The sequence below is a fragment of the Ursus arctos genome, unplaced genomic scaffold (assembly GCF_023065955.2).
Source record: "Ursus arctos isolate Adak ecotype North America unplaced genomic scaffold, UrsArc2.0 scaffold_24, whole genome shotgun sequence".
Lineage (NCBI taxonomy): Eukaryota > Metazoa > Chordata > Mammalia > Carnivora > Ursidae > Ursus > Ursus arctos.
The window spans coordinates 31,986,715-31,999,822 of NW_026622919.1; the positions used below are offsets into that span (position 1 = coordinate 31,986,715).

General features: G+C 36.6%; 1 protein-coding gene across 1 annotated transcript in view; it reads right to left on the reverse strand.

The window, feature by feature from the left end:
- Window positions 1-1,047: 1,047 nt before the first annotated feature.
- The window catches only part of SKA2 (spindle and kinetochore associated complex subunit 2), a 32,637-nt gene continuing 20,576 nt past the window's right edge, over window positions 1,048-13,108 (reverse strand). The window contains exons 3-4 of the mRNA XM_026517462.4: window positions 7,621-7,797; window positions 1,048-3,263 (exon numbers count right to left, since the gene is read on the reverse strand). Coding sequence (XP_026373247.1) covers window positions 3,195-3,263; window positions 7,621-7,797 — 246 coding nt within the window. The 3' untranslated portion in view covers window positions 1,048-3,194. The remainder of the gene's footprint in view (window positions 3,264-7,620; window positions 7,798-13,108) is intronic.

The following is a 13,108-nucleotide window of genomic DNA, read 5'->3' on the forward strand; positions in this document are numbered from 1 at the left end:
ACTTTAATAATGGTTAATGGTTGATTTTGCTACGTGAATTTTACCTGAATTAAAAATATTATTTGTGGAACACAGAATTGTACTTGGGATTCAAAGAGTAGTGAGAGGGGCACCTGGGTGGCTCAGTTGTTAAGCGCTTGCCTTTGGCTCAGGTCATGATCCCAGGGTCCTGGGATCCAGCCCCCCATCGCGCTCCCTGATGATCAGCCAGAAGCCTGCTTCTCCCTCTCCAACTCCCCCTGCTTGTGTTCCCTCTCTCGCTGTCTCTGTCAATAAATAAAATCTTAAAAAAAAAAAAAAGTAATGAGAAGTGAAAAAAATAACACAAATTACTACATGTGATAAATACTAAGTTCTTGTACTAATAGATATACTTGCCCAACCCAAAAGATGTTTAAATTTATTGCAGTAGTTCTTAGTGAAAAACTGGAAAACCTGTACAATTAGGGGTCATTGGTTGCAAACCACAAAGTCAGATTCTGGCTAACTTAAGCAAAAAAGAATTTAGTTGGAGGGATGCTAAGCTACCACATGGAGTTGGGAAACCTATGATCTGTTCCATCAGAATTCCTTAAGGGCCAACCTATCTGCCTTAACCCACCCCCACCCGGATAAATCTAACTTGTCTATTATACAGTGCCTATCAATGCCTATCGATAAGAAAATTGAAAAATCATGGTTAATCCATATATTGGATTACAGCTGTTCAAAAGAATAGATGTGTGTCATGAAAATATCCAAAATATATTTACAAGGGAAAAAACCTAAGTGCAGCTGCAGTACAATGTATGGTATCAGCTTATTTTTGTAAAAAAAATTATTTTTAATTTGTATATATGTAAAAACATATGAGAAGACTGCAGATAATCTTTGGAGAATAGACATATTTTTTAATTTCCTAAAATAAATTTGTATTAAAATTAATTTCTCTTACAACTTAAGACATAAAAACACTATAGTCACATAGAAAATAATTACCCAGATGAGAAATAAAAGACCTAAATTAGGGTAGTAAGAGTGAAGATAAAGTGGAGGTTGGATACTATGAACATTTCAGAAAGATTTTATTGACTAAGAAGATAAAGGGATGCGAACTTTTTAATTCCAGGTAACAGAACAGTGGCCATTGACAAAATCAGTAAGTACTCTGGACATGATCAATTTGAATATTCAGGTAGACATTTTTATTGGAAATATGGATCTAGATCTAATGGAAGAAGTTATATTTGGGAATCACCCACAAAGAGTCAATAAATGAAGCTTGGGAAACAAATGAATATATACAGAAGTACACAGAGAACAGTTTTAAGGGGGCTGAGGGAAAGAACTAACATTTAGAAGACAACTATGAAGGAAGTCACAGAGGAAAAACTCCAGGAACATGTTATGACCTCTTTGTGATACTATTTTTTAATTCCACTAATCAACATCACATCCCAGAGCCATTCCAGGACAAAGACTTCCTTAATATTAACCGCCCAAGTACTGAAGAAAATGTTACTGAAGTGTGACTTATTTCTCTGATATTTGAAAAAGGGGGGGGGGGTTCTGTTCTTTAAATATTCAAACTACACAGTACAATTTCAACTGAAGCTACTCTCCCAACCCTGTTTATCACCTATTACAAGTTTGTCAATGGGCAAGTAAAATGCTCATAACAAATTTTTAATTATATGAAAGTATAATTCAATAACCTGCAGAACTAACATTTGAAGCATTTTTCCTAGTCTTTTCAATGCCTCATTTTTATTACATATACAGAAACATTCACTGAAGGATTACTAATCAAACTCACACACTTTACCATTTCATTGTGCTTCCAGCCATCCTGACACACAGAAGTTAAGTGATTTGCTCAGGATCACATAGCTAGAATTTATTTATTTATTTTTTTAAGATTTTATTTATTTATTTGACAGAGATAGAGACAGCCAGCGAGAGAGGGAACACAAGCAGGGGGAGTGGGAGAGGAAGAAGCAGGCTCATAGCAGAAGAGCCTGATGCGGGGCTCGATCCCATAACGCCGGGATCACGCCGAGCGTGATGACACTCAACCACTGTGCCACCCAGGTGCCCCCACATAGCTAGAATTTAAAACCTGCTATTTACATCTCAGACTCCAAAGCCCAATCTTAATTACAAAACTGCAATCTCTGCTTCCCCTCCCCCCCCATTTAGCATAACTTCAGCATTTCCCAGAACATTAAAAGTAGTAAGTAACTGGCAGCTTCACCTCTTATTGTATGGATACACCATGATTTATTTTCCTATTTACCTGCCATTAGCCAGATATGCGTGTGTACTGCTAGTATAAATAACCCTGTGATTAACATCTTTGTATCAAGATCTGTCCCTATGATTACCTTATTGCCAATAGTTATTTAAAAATCATATTTAAAAATGAATAAGGAAATACACACACACACACACACACACACTGGCAAGTAGGAGTTGCCAGTGATCCTCTGACTTCAGTTTCTCAGCTTTCATATAGAATGAACAATTACAGTAATACAGGCTAAAGGAGAACAAAGGTAGTACTGATATACTATAGGGACAGTCTAAAACAGCATTTGAAAGCACAGTTCATGTTGCTCAACATTAGCAGGAAGAAGGAATAGGAAAAAAAAAAAGTGAGGCTATCACAGAAAAACCAAATTATAATTACTGAAGTTAGCTTTTGTGGAGGAGTATAGATCACATATATTAGCAGTCTCATCAATAATGTGACCATTATCTATAATCAAAATTTTCAAAAGTAAAATTATATACATATATATATAATTGATACAAATATTTTTTCTATCCTTTAATTTCCAAAGCATGCTCATTCACATCTGACTGATAGGACATATATCCTTTCATGATAGGCCAGGACATCCATGTTATCCCAATGACACAAAAACGGATGCCAAATAGAGTTATGTGACTTCCTTGCTTGAAATTATAAGACTGTGTGTGCATATATATTTTTAAATCTCTTTATTCCCATTCCATCCTTTTGGCTAAACTTCCTATACCTGCCCTTCTTATAGTACCCTCTCTTGTGAAAGCCATCATTATCCAGTCACCCCAATCAAATCTTCTTCTCCATCCCCCCACCTCTAGTCATCAAGTGCTAACAAGACATCTTCCTATATCTTTCTGGAATGGATCTCTTCTCCATCAGAATTCCCTTTTGCAAGTTCATTTCTTCAGAAGTCTGACATGAAAGATTTTAATTGCTCTGCCGCAGTTTTCTCTTCTTTACTCAGTGGTGACAGCTAGAAAGCAAATGACAAAATCTTTATTTCAAAATCTTTAAAACATGTTTAATTTAGTTAACTTCTGCTTTTTTGTTTCCATAACGTCATACTATATCTGTGATCACAAATTTAGGAAGGCAGGGGAAAAACAGATATTTGGCTATCTATATACAAGGTACTTTTAATGTCTGAGCTTTCAAAGAACTTGCAATTAAGTTGAAGAAATAAGACCAATAAATCAAAGAGTTTAAGGACTGTAATTTAACAAAACTAAAGAAGTCACGTTTGAATGCCATATTCTAAAAGCATTTTGAAAAAGAAATGTGAACAAAATAGTCTGGAAGTTTCCTCAAAAGTGGAGACTTGAGCTAAATTTTGAAGGATGATGGAGATATTTTTAGCTGCAAGTAACAGGAACACATTTCAAAATGGATAAATAATAAGAAAATTTATTATCATTGCACAAAAAATACAGAAAATTTATTATCATTGCACAAAAAATACAGGACTGGCTTATTCAGCAGCTCAATGTAAAGACTCAGTTTTTTCCCCTTATCTAATATGCTTGCTGGTGGCTTTATTCTCAAGACATTGGAAAAATGGTCTGAGCAGTGCTAGGCATCACATCTATACACAATGTTTAGAAGAAGAGAAGTTTTCTTTTCCCACGGGTCTCTCAGCAGTGAGGAAACTCTTTTTATTTATTTATTTATTTATTTGACAGAGAGAGACAGCCAGCGAGAGAGGGAACACAAGCAGGGGGAGTGGGAGAGGAAGAAGCAGGCTCCCAGCAGAGCGGGAGCCCGATGTGGGGCTCGATCCCAGAACACCAGGATCACGCCCTGAGCCAAAGGCAGACGCTTAACGACTGAGCCACCCAGGCACCCCAGCAGTGAGGAAACTATTAACTTCCTACTTCCAAACTTTCCCTCCTCACACGTCATACAGGTTACAAAGCCATTCCTGAACCAACATTAGTTAAAGGAAAATCCATTCCTCTTGCCAGATACAACCCCAGGAAGCTGAGGAAAGCACCAACTTTGCCTCAGGCACAAGTGAGGGATGGCACACTTACTCAAGAAAGTCGGTATCCTACTCGGCAGCAAGGGAGAACAGACGCTGAGAAAACAACCCAGCAGACAGTATCCACTAAAGCAGGGAGGAGCAAAAGCACAGGGACAAAGAAAAGCCAAAAGGAAGATTATAAAGGACTTCCATGTAGCACTAACCAACACGCTAGCTAAAACAAAGGGTTAATGGGGAAAGGAGGTACAACATGAAGAATCAAATAGGTACAACTCTGCCTAACTATATAGGTCATCTCTGGAGAGACTGCCATCTGGAACACACCATAGTCTCTAGAGCACCACTGTCCAGTAGAACTTTCTGTGATACTGAAAATATTCTGTATCTGTGCTGTCTAATCAGTAGATGAAGAAATGAATTTTTAATTTTATTTAATTACTTTAAATTTTAATTTATATAGCCACATGAGGCAATTGGGCTGCCCAGCTGGTTTGGCTAATTAAGCCAACATTTACCAAAAATGTTCACATGGATAAAATGAAAAACAATTATATGCCTTACTGCAACCCAAATTGTTACAGAATGTCCCTCTTTTTTTTCTTTTAAGATTTTATTTATTTATTTGACAGAGACAGTGAGAGAGGGAACACATGCAGGGGGAGTGTGAGAGGGAGAAGCAGGCTTCCCACTGAGCAGGGAGCCCGATGTAGGGCTTGGTCCCAGCACCCTGGGATCGTGACCCAAGCTGAAGGCAGACGCTTAACGCTTAACGCTTAACGGCTGAGCCACCCATGCGCCCCCAGAATGTCCCTCTTCTATCTCAAAAACAGGAAATGGTTCTGGAAAGACTTTGTTTTCTGTGAATCCATGTTTCCCTTCGTGATAACTGTTCAAGAGATTTCAGACCATCTATTTCATAAACTTTCAAAGAATTTTTCCAGGAATTAGCCAATCCAAAGCTTGTAGAAAATTTTCTTCCTTAATAAAAATGTTTCAGAGCATCAGAGAAATATCACACATTCTTTGTTTTTTGTTTTTGAGAGAGAGAGAGTGTGTGCACAAGGGGGGGTAGAGAATCTTAAGAGGGGACATACCAATAAGAGCCCAAGGTGGGGAGCTCAGTCTCATGACCCTGGGATCACAAACTCAACCAAAGCCAAGAGTTGGATGCTTAACTGAATGTGCCACCCAGGCACCCCATTCTTTTTTTAATGCCTTTTGAATTTTGTTTTAGGGGTTTGTTTTGCTAATTTTTATTTTGGAACAAACCTGGTCTTTTTTTTTTTTTTTTTTTTTTTTTTTGTCTTTTGGTGGTCAGCTTTATAATTAAGTATATTCAAACCTTAACATCTTAGGGTGCCTGGATGGCTTAGTCAGTTCAGCATCCGACTCAATTTTGGCTCAGGTCATGATTTCCAGGAGGAGGGAGGATGGAGCCCAGCATTCCCTCTGCCCCTTTCCCTGCTCACACACTCTCTCACTCTCTAAAATAAAAATAAATATACCTTAATGTCTTCATATTAACTAAAAAAGATAAGGAAATTAATATGTATTCCCTTCATTTCACCTCCTTTTCTGTTCTCATCTCCCTATTTTTTAGTATTATCAATCCACGTGCTATTTTTGAATATTATCAATTCAAATATATTTTCTATCATTGCAAGTGAAAAACCATGCACCTTGATAAAGATCATAGCAAGATAATACCTGAGCAGCTTTACTTTCTATTTGCTTTCTGTCATCTATACATAAACAAAGCACCATTTGCCCTAAATAGGCTTATCCAATTCTTGTTCTTCATGTTCCCAAAATAATTTTAAAGGCCCTTTTGGTTATTTTAGAAAATTTCAGAAGCCTGGACTTAAATCTAGCCTTTGGCTTTCTTAAGTATTCTCACAGTTCTGTCCCTATGACTGATACACCTCATTTTATACTTCCGTTATGAGGTCTACCTTACATGTCCTTTAAACTCTGAGCTCGGGTGCTTAGGCGGCTCAGTCAGTTAAGTGTCTGCATTTGACTCAGGTCATGATCCTAGGGTCCTGGGATCAAACGCTGCTTCACTGCTTCAGGCTCCCTGCTCAGCGGGGAGTCTGCTTCTCCCTCTGCCTGCCGCTCCCGCTTCTTGTGCTCTCTCTCTCTCTAAATATATATATCTAAATATCATGTATGCATGCCCATAGCAGATAGCTTTTGTGGAATGCCCAGATACAGTTCCTCAATACAGCACTCTAAGAAGCTATTACCAGTTAATTGATTAGAGCTGACACCAGAAATAACCTATTGGCCATCTTTCGTTCATATGATTAAGCCCTACTCTGATTCCAGCTACATACACGCTATCTTTTCTTTTGAAAGCCCTCAACTTTGCCTTAATAGTAAATGAAAATTTTACCAAATCCTTCACTAGGCTATTTAAGATCACACTGCCTAGGTCAGTAGGTCACATTGGTTTTTTTTAACTCCATCATATCTGAAGAGTTTTACACAATCAATGATAGAGGCTCACAATTACAAGGATTTTCACATGAAATCAGAAGGGGATGGGGAATGGAGGGAGAGAATGAAAGTCAGGCTTACCCAAGCTCACCAGCCCAATTTAATAAAAGAAAACTAAAACACTGATAGAGATGCTTTCCACATTTCTCAGTTCACTAGTTCTTACAGGAACTACAAAACTGGTAGATTTAATAACCATTAGCAAGTTTTCTCTTCTAACATGACTATATAATCCAAGATAGCACACCTCTTTATTAACCATGTCAAGTCCACATGCTTATTTTTTTTAATTTTTTAAAAAGGATTTTATTAATTTATTTGAGAGAAAGGGAGAGAGAGAACACAAGTGCAGGGGGAGGGGCAGAGAGACAAGCAGACCCCATGTAATGTGGGGCTCGATACAGGGCTCAATTCCAGGATCCTGAGATTATGACCTGAACAAAGGTCAGATGCTTAACCAACTGAGCCACCCAGGTGCCCCCACATGCTTATCTTAAAACAAAAGAGCTGTTATACTTCAGGAATCAAGAAAATCTTATTTCTAGCAACAGTTCAAACTGACTGCTGAATCTCAAAAGTTAATGGGGATTTATCTTTCAAAAAGACACTCTGAATTGGGGTGCCTGAGTGGCTCAGTCGGTTGGGTGTCTGCTTTCTGCTCGGGTCATCATCCCAGGGTACTGGGATGAGCCCTGCATCAGGCTCCCTGCTCAGTGGGGAGTCTGTTTCTCCCTCTCCTTCTGTTGCTCCCCCTGCTTGTGTGCTCTCTCTGACAAATAAATAAAATCTTTAAAAAAACAAAAAAAAAAACAAAACTCTATAAATCCAACTTGTCAATTGAAACCATTACCTCCAGGTCTGTTTGTTTTTGTAGTTCTTGTATCACGGTCATAGTCTTATTGACAGTAGCACAAATGCGGTTCTTAGTCTCTTTCTGCTCTGCAGCAATTGGTTTAAAGCGTGCATGCAAAGTTTGATATCGAGACTTTATTGCTGACAATTCCTTTAAGAGTGTAACTGGATTTTTCTATATCAGGAAAAAAATATATATATGTATATTAAATCGTGAAAAGGAAAAATTAAGCTTCTTTTAAGAATTAAAATATATACAAAAAAAAGAATTAAAATATATACAACACCATCCAGTTAATTCTACCATCCATTTAACTGAACATAATATTTAATTATGCAACTCTGTAACAGAGGATGGGAGGAGGGGAAAAAAGAAGTATAAAACTAGATCCTATTCTCAAGGAAATTTAAGCTTAGTTACAGAAATAACCCACACATGCACACAAAACAGCAATATTTAAATAAGCAAATAAGGTCACATTAGAAAAAAAAATAACATAAGATACATAACATTTGATAAATATTTCACAATAATTACATGGTATTTTAACAATACAATTCTAAATACTATTCAGAAAGTGATTAAAGGAACTATTTTGACTTGTTCTTAAAGAATAAGATAATTTAAAACTATTTATCATAAAATTCTTAAACATACTGTCATAGGGCTAAAGTATGCAGAAGTACCAATTAATTGACCTCACTATACAAATTCATGCCAACTCAAGCAACATTATAAGTTACATTGGTTTTTCAAATTCATTTTAGAATATAAATAATCACTATTCCATAAAAGACATTTGTAAAGGGTCCTTTCTGCCACTTGGTAATTTTCATTCCCAGATGGTTCCTTAGCAAACCCCGTAATACTCACTATTCCAAACATTCTCCACCCCTCCAATTCCCATGCACTCCTTCTTGACACAAGACCTCATCAACTACTATACCAAGAAAACAGAAACACCTAATAGAAACTCCATCTTCCTGCCTTTTCAACCAAAAAGGAAAACATCTATGGACATTCTCATCCCTGCTCAGCCCATAGCACTACCACTATTATTGTTGTTTCATCTCCAAATCCTCCAGAACCTTCAATTTCCTTTATTTCTATAACCTTTTCAATATCTCCCTTTGCTTTTTTTTTTCTTTTGAAGTTTTTATTTATTTATTTTTAATAATCTCTACATCCAATCTGGGGCTTGAACTAACAACCCTGAGACTGAGACTCACGTCCTCCTCAGACTGAGCCAGCCAGGCACCCCACAACATCTCCCTTTGTACAGACTTCAAATATGAATAGATCTTCCCTATGCTGGGGGGAAATTAACTCCTTCTCTTGACTCTGTTGTCACTTCAAAACCAGTTTCATTCTTCTCACTCCATCTCCACCAACCTTCTAGGTCCTATGATAATATACTTCCCCAATTTAACACTCCATACACTACTATCTTTTGCCAAATTATTGTAAACAATCAAAAGGTAGGCTTGCCAAATAGCATATAATTTTGATACCCCTCCTTAGACCGCCTCTCTTATTTCCTTCTTGTTCCTATCTTCTTAAAATGGACTCTTGATTTCTATAAAACTATACTATCTTGGTTAGCCTCCTACTCTTCAGATTATCTCCAGAGGCCCTATCTCACGGCTGTAGCAGAGACTTAATTTATGGCCCTCTATTCCCTGTTTCCTTGGTGATTTTTCTTTAAGTTTCTGGTGATAGAAATAGTAAATAAAGATGATTCTCACATGAAGGGAAAAAGAAGAGAAAATCTAACTTAAAGACTGTTGAAATAATTCTGCAAGGAGTGATCAAGAAGTATAGCATGAGCAATAGAAGTAGGAAAGGAACACAAGAGAGACCCCATGAAAACATTTAAAAGATCTTAGTTGTATATTTGATATGGGCAAAGGAATAACAGATGACACCAATTGTATCGCACGGTATATAAAGGAATGTGTATATCAGATGCCTTCTTGGGTATCTACTCAGTGTATGCCCCAATGATATTGAGACCTCTGACCCTCAGAGCTATATTTCCCAACATGTTTCTAGATGCTAGACATTGTATTGGATGAACGAAATACAGTAGAAACTGAAAAATACAGTCCAAAAAAGTCCGAAAAGATAGGGGGTGGGAAACACAAAAATGAAAAGAGGAAAGAAAAGATAAGAAAAATGGAGAATAGATCCAGGAGGTTCAATATCTCACTGATGGGAAAAAACACAGAAGAGGTTTTCCTCTGAATATTCTTTTCTTATGAATATAAAACGTAAGTAAAGTTATGAGATTTCAAATGAATGAGAAGACCTATACCATAACCATAAAATGACCATAAAATTTTATAGCATGGATAAAATATTCTGAAATTTCTAAGAAAGATGGATTCAGGAAGGGGGGAGGGTAAAATAAGAAGAGAAACACAATTAGAATGGCATCAATTTCTCAACAGGAACACTGGAAGCTAAAAAAAAAAAAAACACAAAACAATGATGTTAAAATTAAGAGAAAATAATCTCATCTGAAAATCCATACTCAACCAACCATCCATCAACTAAAAGATTAATAAAGGTTAAATAAAGGCATTTCCAAACAGTCAATATCTCAAAAAGTTAGCTTTCTATGTACTCTTCCTCAGGATATGCTTCACCTGATCAATGAAATGAACCAAGAAAGAGTGAGACAAGTGATCCAAACCAGGAGTAAAGCAAAGGGAATTACTGAAATAATGGTAAAGAAATCCCAGAAGCACAGCCACACAGGAGATCTATAGAGCAGGATACATAGCACTGGGAGGCATGTGAAAGAAAATGAAACTCAGGGATCATGTGATGTGTCTGACAACGTTGACAAGAGTTTTACAGTTCTGTTAGAAAAGTCTGACGTTAGGGTCCTTGGGTGGCTCAGTCAGTTGAGCGTCCGACTCTTGACTTTGGCTCAAGTCATAATAATCTGGGTCCTGAGATCAAGCCCTACATTGGGCTCTGTGCTCACCTGGGAGTCTGCTTGAGATTCTCCCCCTCTCCTCCTACCCCTCCCTTGGCTTGCACACTCTCCTTCTTGAATAAATAAATCAATCTTAAAAAAAAAAAGTCTGACTGAAATAATGATACATGCATAGAAAAACTAAGCAAGTTGAAGTGAAAAAAAGAAAAACAATTATTAGCTCCAGAAAAACAAATTGTATAAAAAAGGAAAAGCAAACATAGTAAACTGATAAAAGCAATATTGCACAGCAATATTTGCACAATAACTGCTATGGTCTGAATATATTTCTCCAAAATTCATTTTTTTTTATTTCTTTTAAGTTTACTTTTTTTTAGTAATCTCCACACCCAACATGGGGCTTGAACTCATTATCCTGAGATCAAGAGTCATATGCTCTTCTCACTGAGCCAGTGTCAAAACCATTTGTTGAAACCTAACCTCCAAAGTGATATAATTAGGAGATGAGTTGTTTGGGAGGTGATTACATCATAAGGGCAGAGCCACCATAAATGAGATAAGTACTCTGATGGAAGAGGCCCCAGAGAGATCATCCCATTCTGCTATGAGCGTACAACAAAAAGTCTGTGACCCAGAAGAGGGCCCTAACCTATCTATGCTGGCACCCTGATCACAGACTTCCAACTTCCAGAACTGTGAAATTAACTTTCTGTAGTTTATAAGGTACCTAGTCTGTAGTATTTTGTTACAGCAGCCCAGGTGGACTGAATATGGATATACCAAGAAATTGTGAAGATGGCAGTAAGTACGGGTAGTAAAGTATTTAATCTTTATCTTCCATAACAAGAAGTTATTTTAATAACAACAGCTAAAATATAGTGCATACTCTGGACCAAACTGTTCTAAATACATTATATATATTACTACTTTATATCTATGAGCAGATAGTAATATCCCCATTTTGTAGACAAAGAAACTAAGGACAGAGGTTAACTGATTTGCATAAATCACAATGCAGATCTCGGATTTGAACTAGAATACCCAGTATCCAGGAATTCAATTTCAGATGGGGGGTGGGGAGGATAGCAGCACAAGCATACTATTTAGAAATATGGAAGCGAATACAAGAAGATGCCGAAATAAAGTGGTGACCTAATTGGGGGTGGTAAAGTATGAAACAAGGAGTTACTCTTTAACTATATGCTTTATACTTCTGTGACTTTTCAAACTATTTACAAAAATTAATTTGACAAAAATAAAGGTTTAAAGTTGGGAGGCAAATTGGTATGAGGGTAGAGAAGATCAACTGTGAGGTGATAGTAGATTATGCAAATATAAATGACCTTATACATATCTAGAATGGAGCTCAGTTGTGAACTTCCCAGAGACCTATACATATAAATCAGAAGAATGATGAATTCCCCAAATACAAATTCATAGGAAAAAAAAAATGTGACAAGAAATAAATTCATAGGAAAGAAATGTGGCCAGTATACAAATCCTTCATGATCTACCAATCTAGGAAAAGAAAGAATTGTTGAACAAGGCATAAGGAATAAATAGCCACAGAGCTAAGAGTTAGGATAGGGTAATTAGGCAATTACTATACAACATATTGTTGTGACATTAACTGGATCTAATAAACCTGATATGGCAATGATGAATTCAGGATAACTAGATTTTACAACTAACCACCAGACCACAGAAAAAAGGACTGTGCACATAGATTGCTTTGTTTGAGTGACTGGCTTCTCAGGAGCCGCTGTGTTCTTTTATTATGTTAGTGTCTGTAAACCAGCTGCACTTTATGTAATTTTGTGCCTGTAACACTTCAATTCCTTAGGGTTTTATTTATTATAAGTGGGTGATCATTTATGATAGGTCATAAGAATATACAAAATGTGCTTGGGTAATGATAGTGCTAGTGATGAGGGAAAAGAAAAAACCAACACGGGGGCACTCTCTCTCTCTCAAATACATAAAATCTTTAAAAAAAAAAAAAACTCTCTCCTTCTCTTTCTGCTCTCATTCTCTCTCTCTAATAAATAAATCAATCTTAAAAACAAATAAATAAAAAACTCCCACCAAAGTCCCAGACCAGATGGATTCACAGGTGAATGTACCAAACATTTAAAGAGTTAATACCTATTTTCCTCAAACTATTCCAAACAACAGAAGAAGCAAAGCTTCCAAATACATTCTACAAGGCAAAATCTACCTTGATACCAAAACCAAACAAAAACACTACAAAAAACAATGAACGCTACAGGCCAATATCCCTGAAGAACATAGATGGAAAAATCCTCAACAACGTATCAAAAACCACATTCAAAAGTATATTAAAAGGATTATTCACCAATCAAATAGTATTTATTCCAGGGATGCAAGGATGGTTCAATATCTGCAAATGAATCAATGTGATATACCAAATTAACCAAATGAAGGAGAAAAATCATATCATCATCTCAATATTACAGAAAAAGCATATTGTATATTACAACATTCACCATCCATTCATGATAAAAACTCAACAAAGTGAGT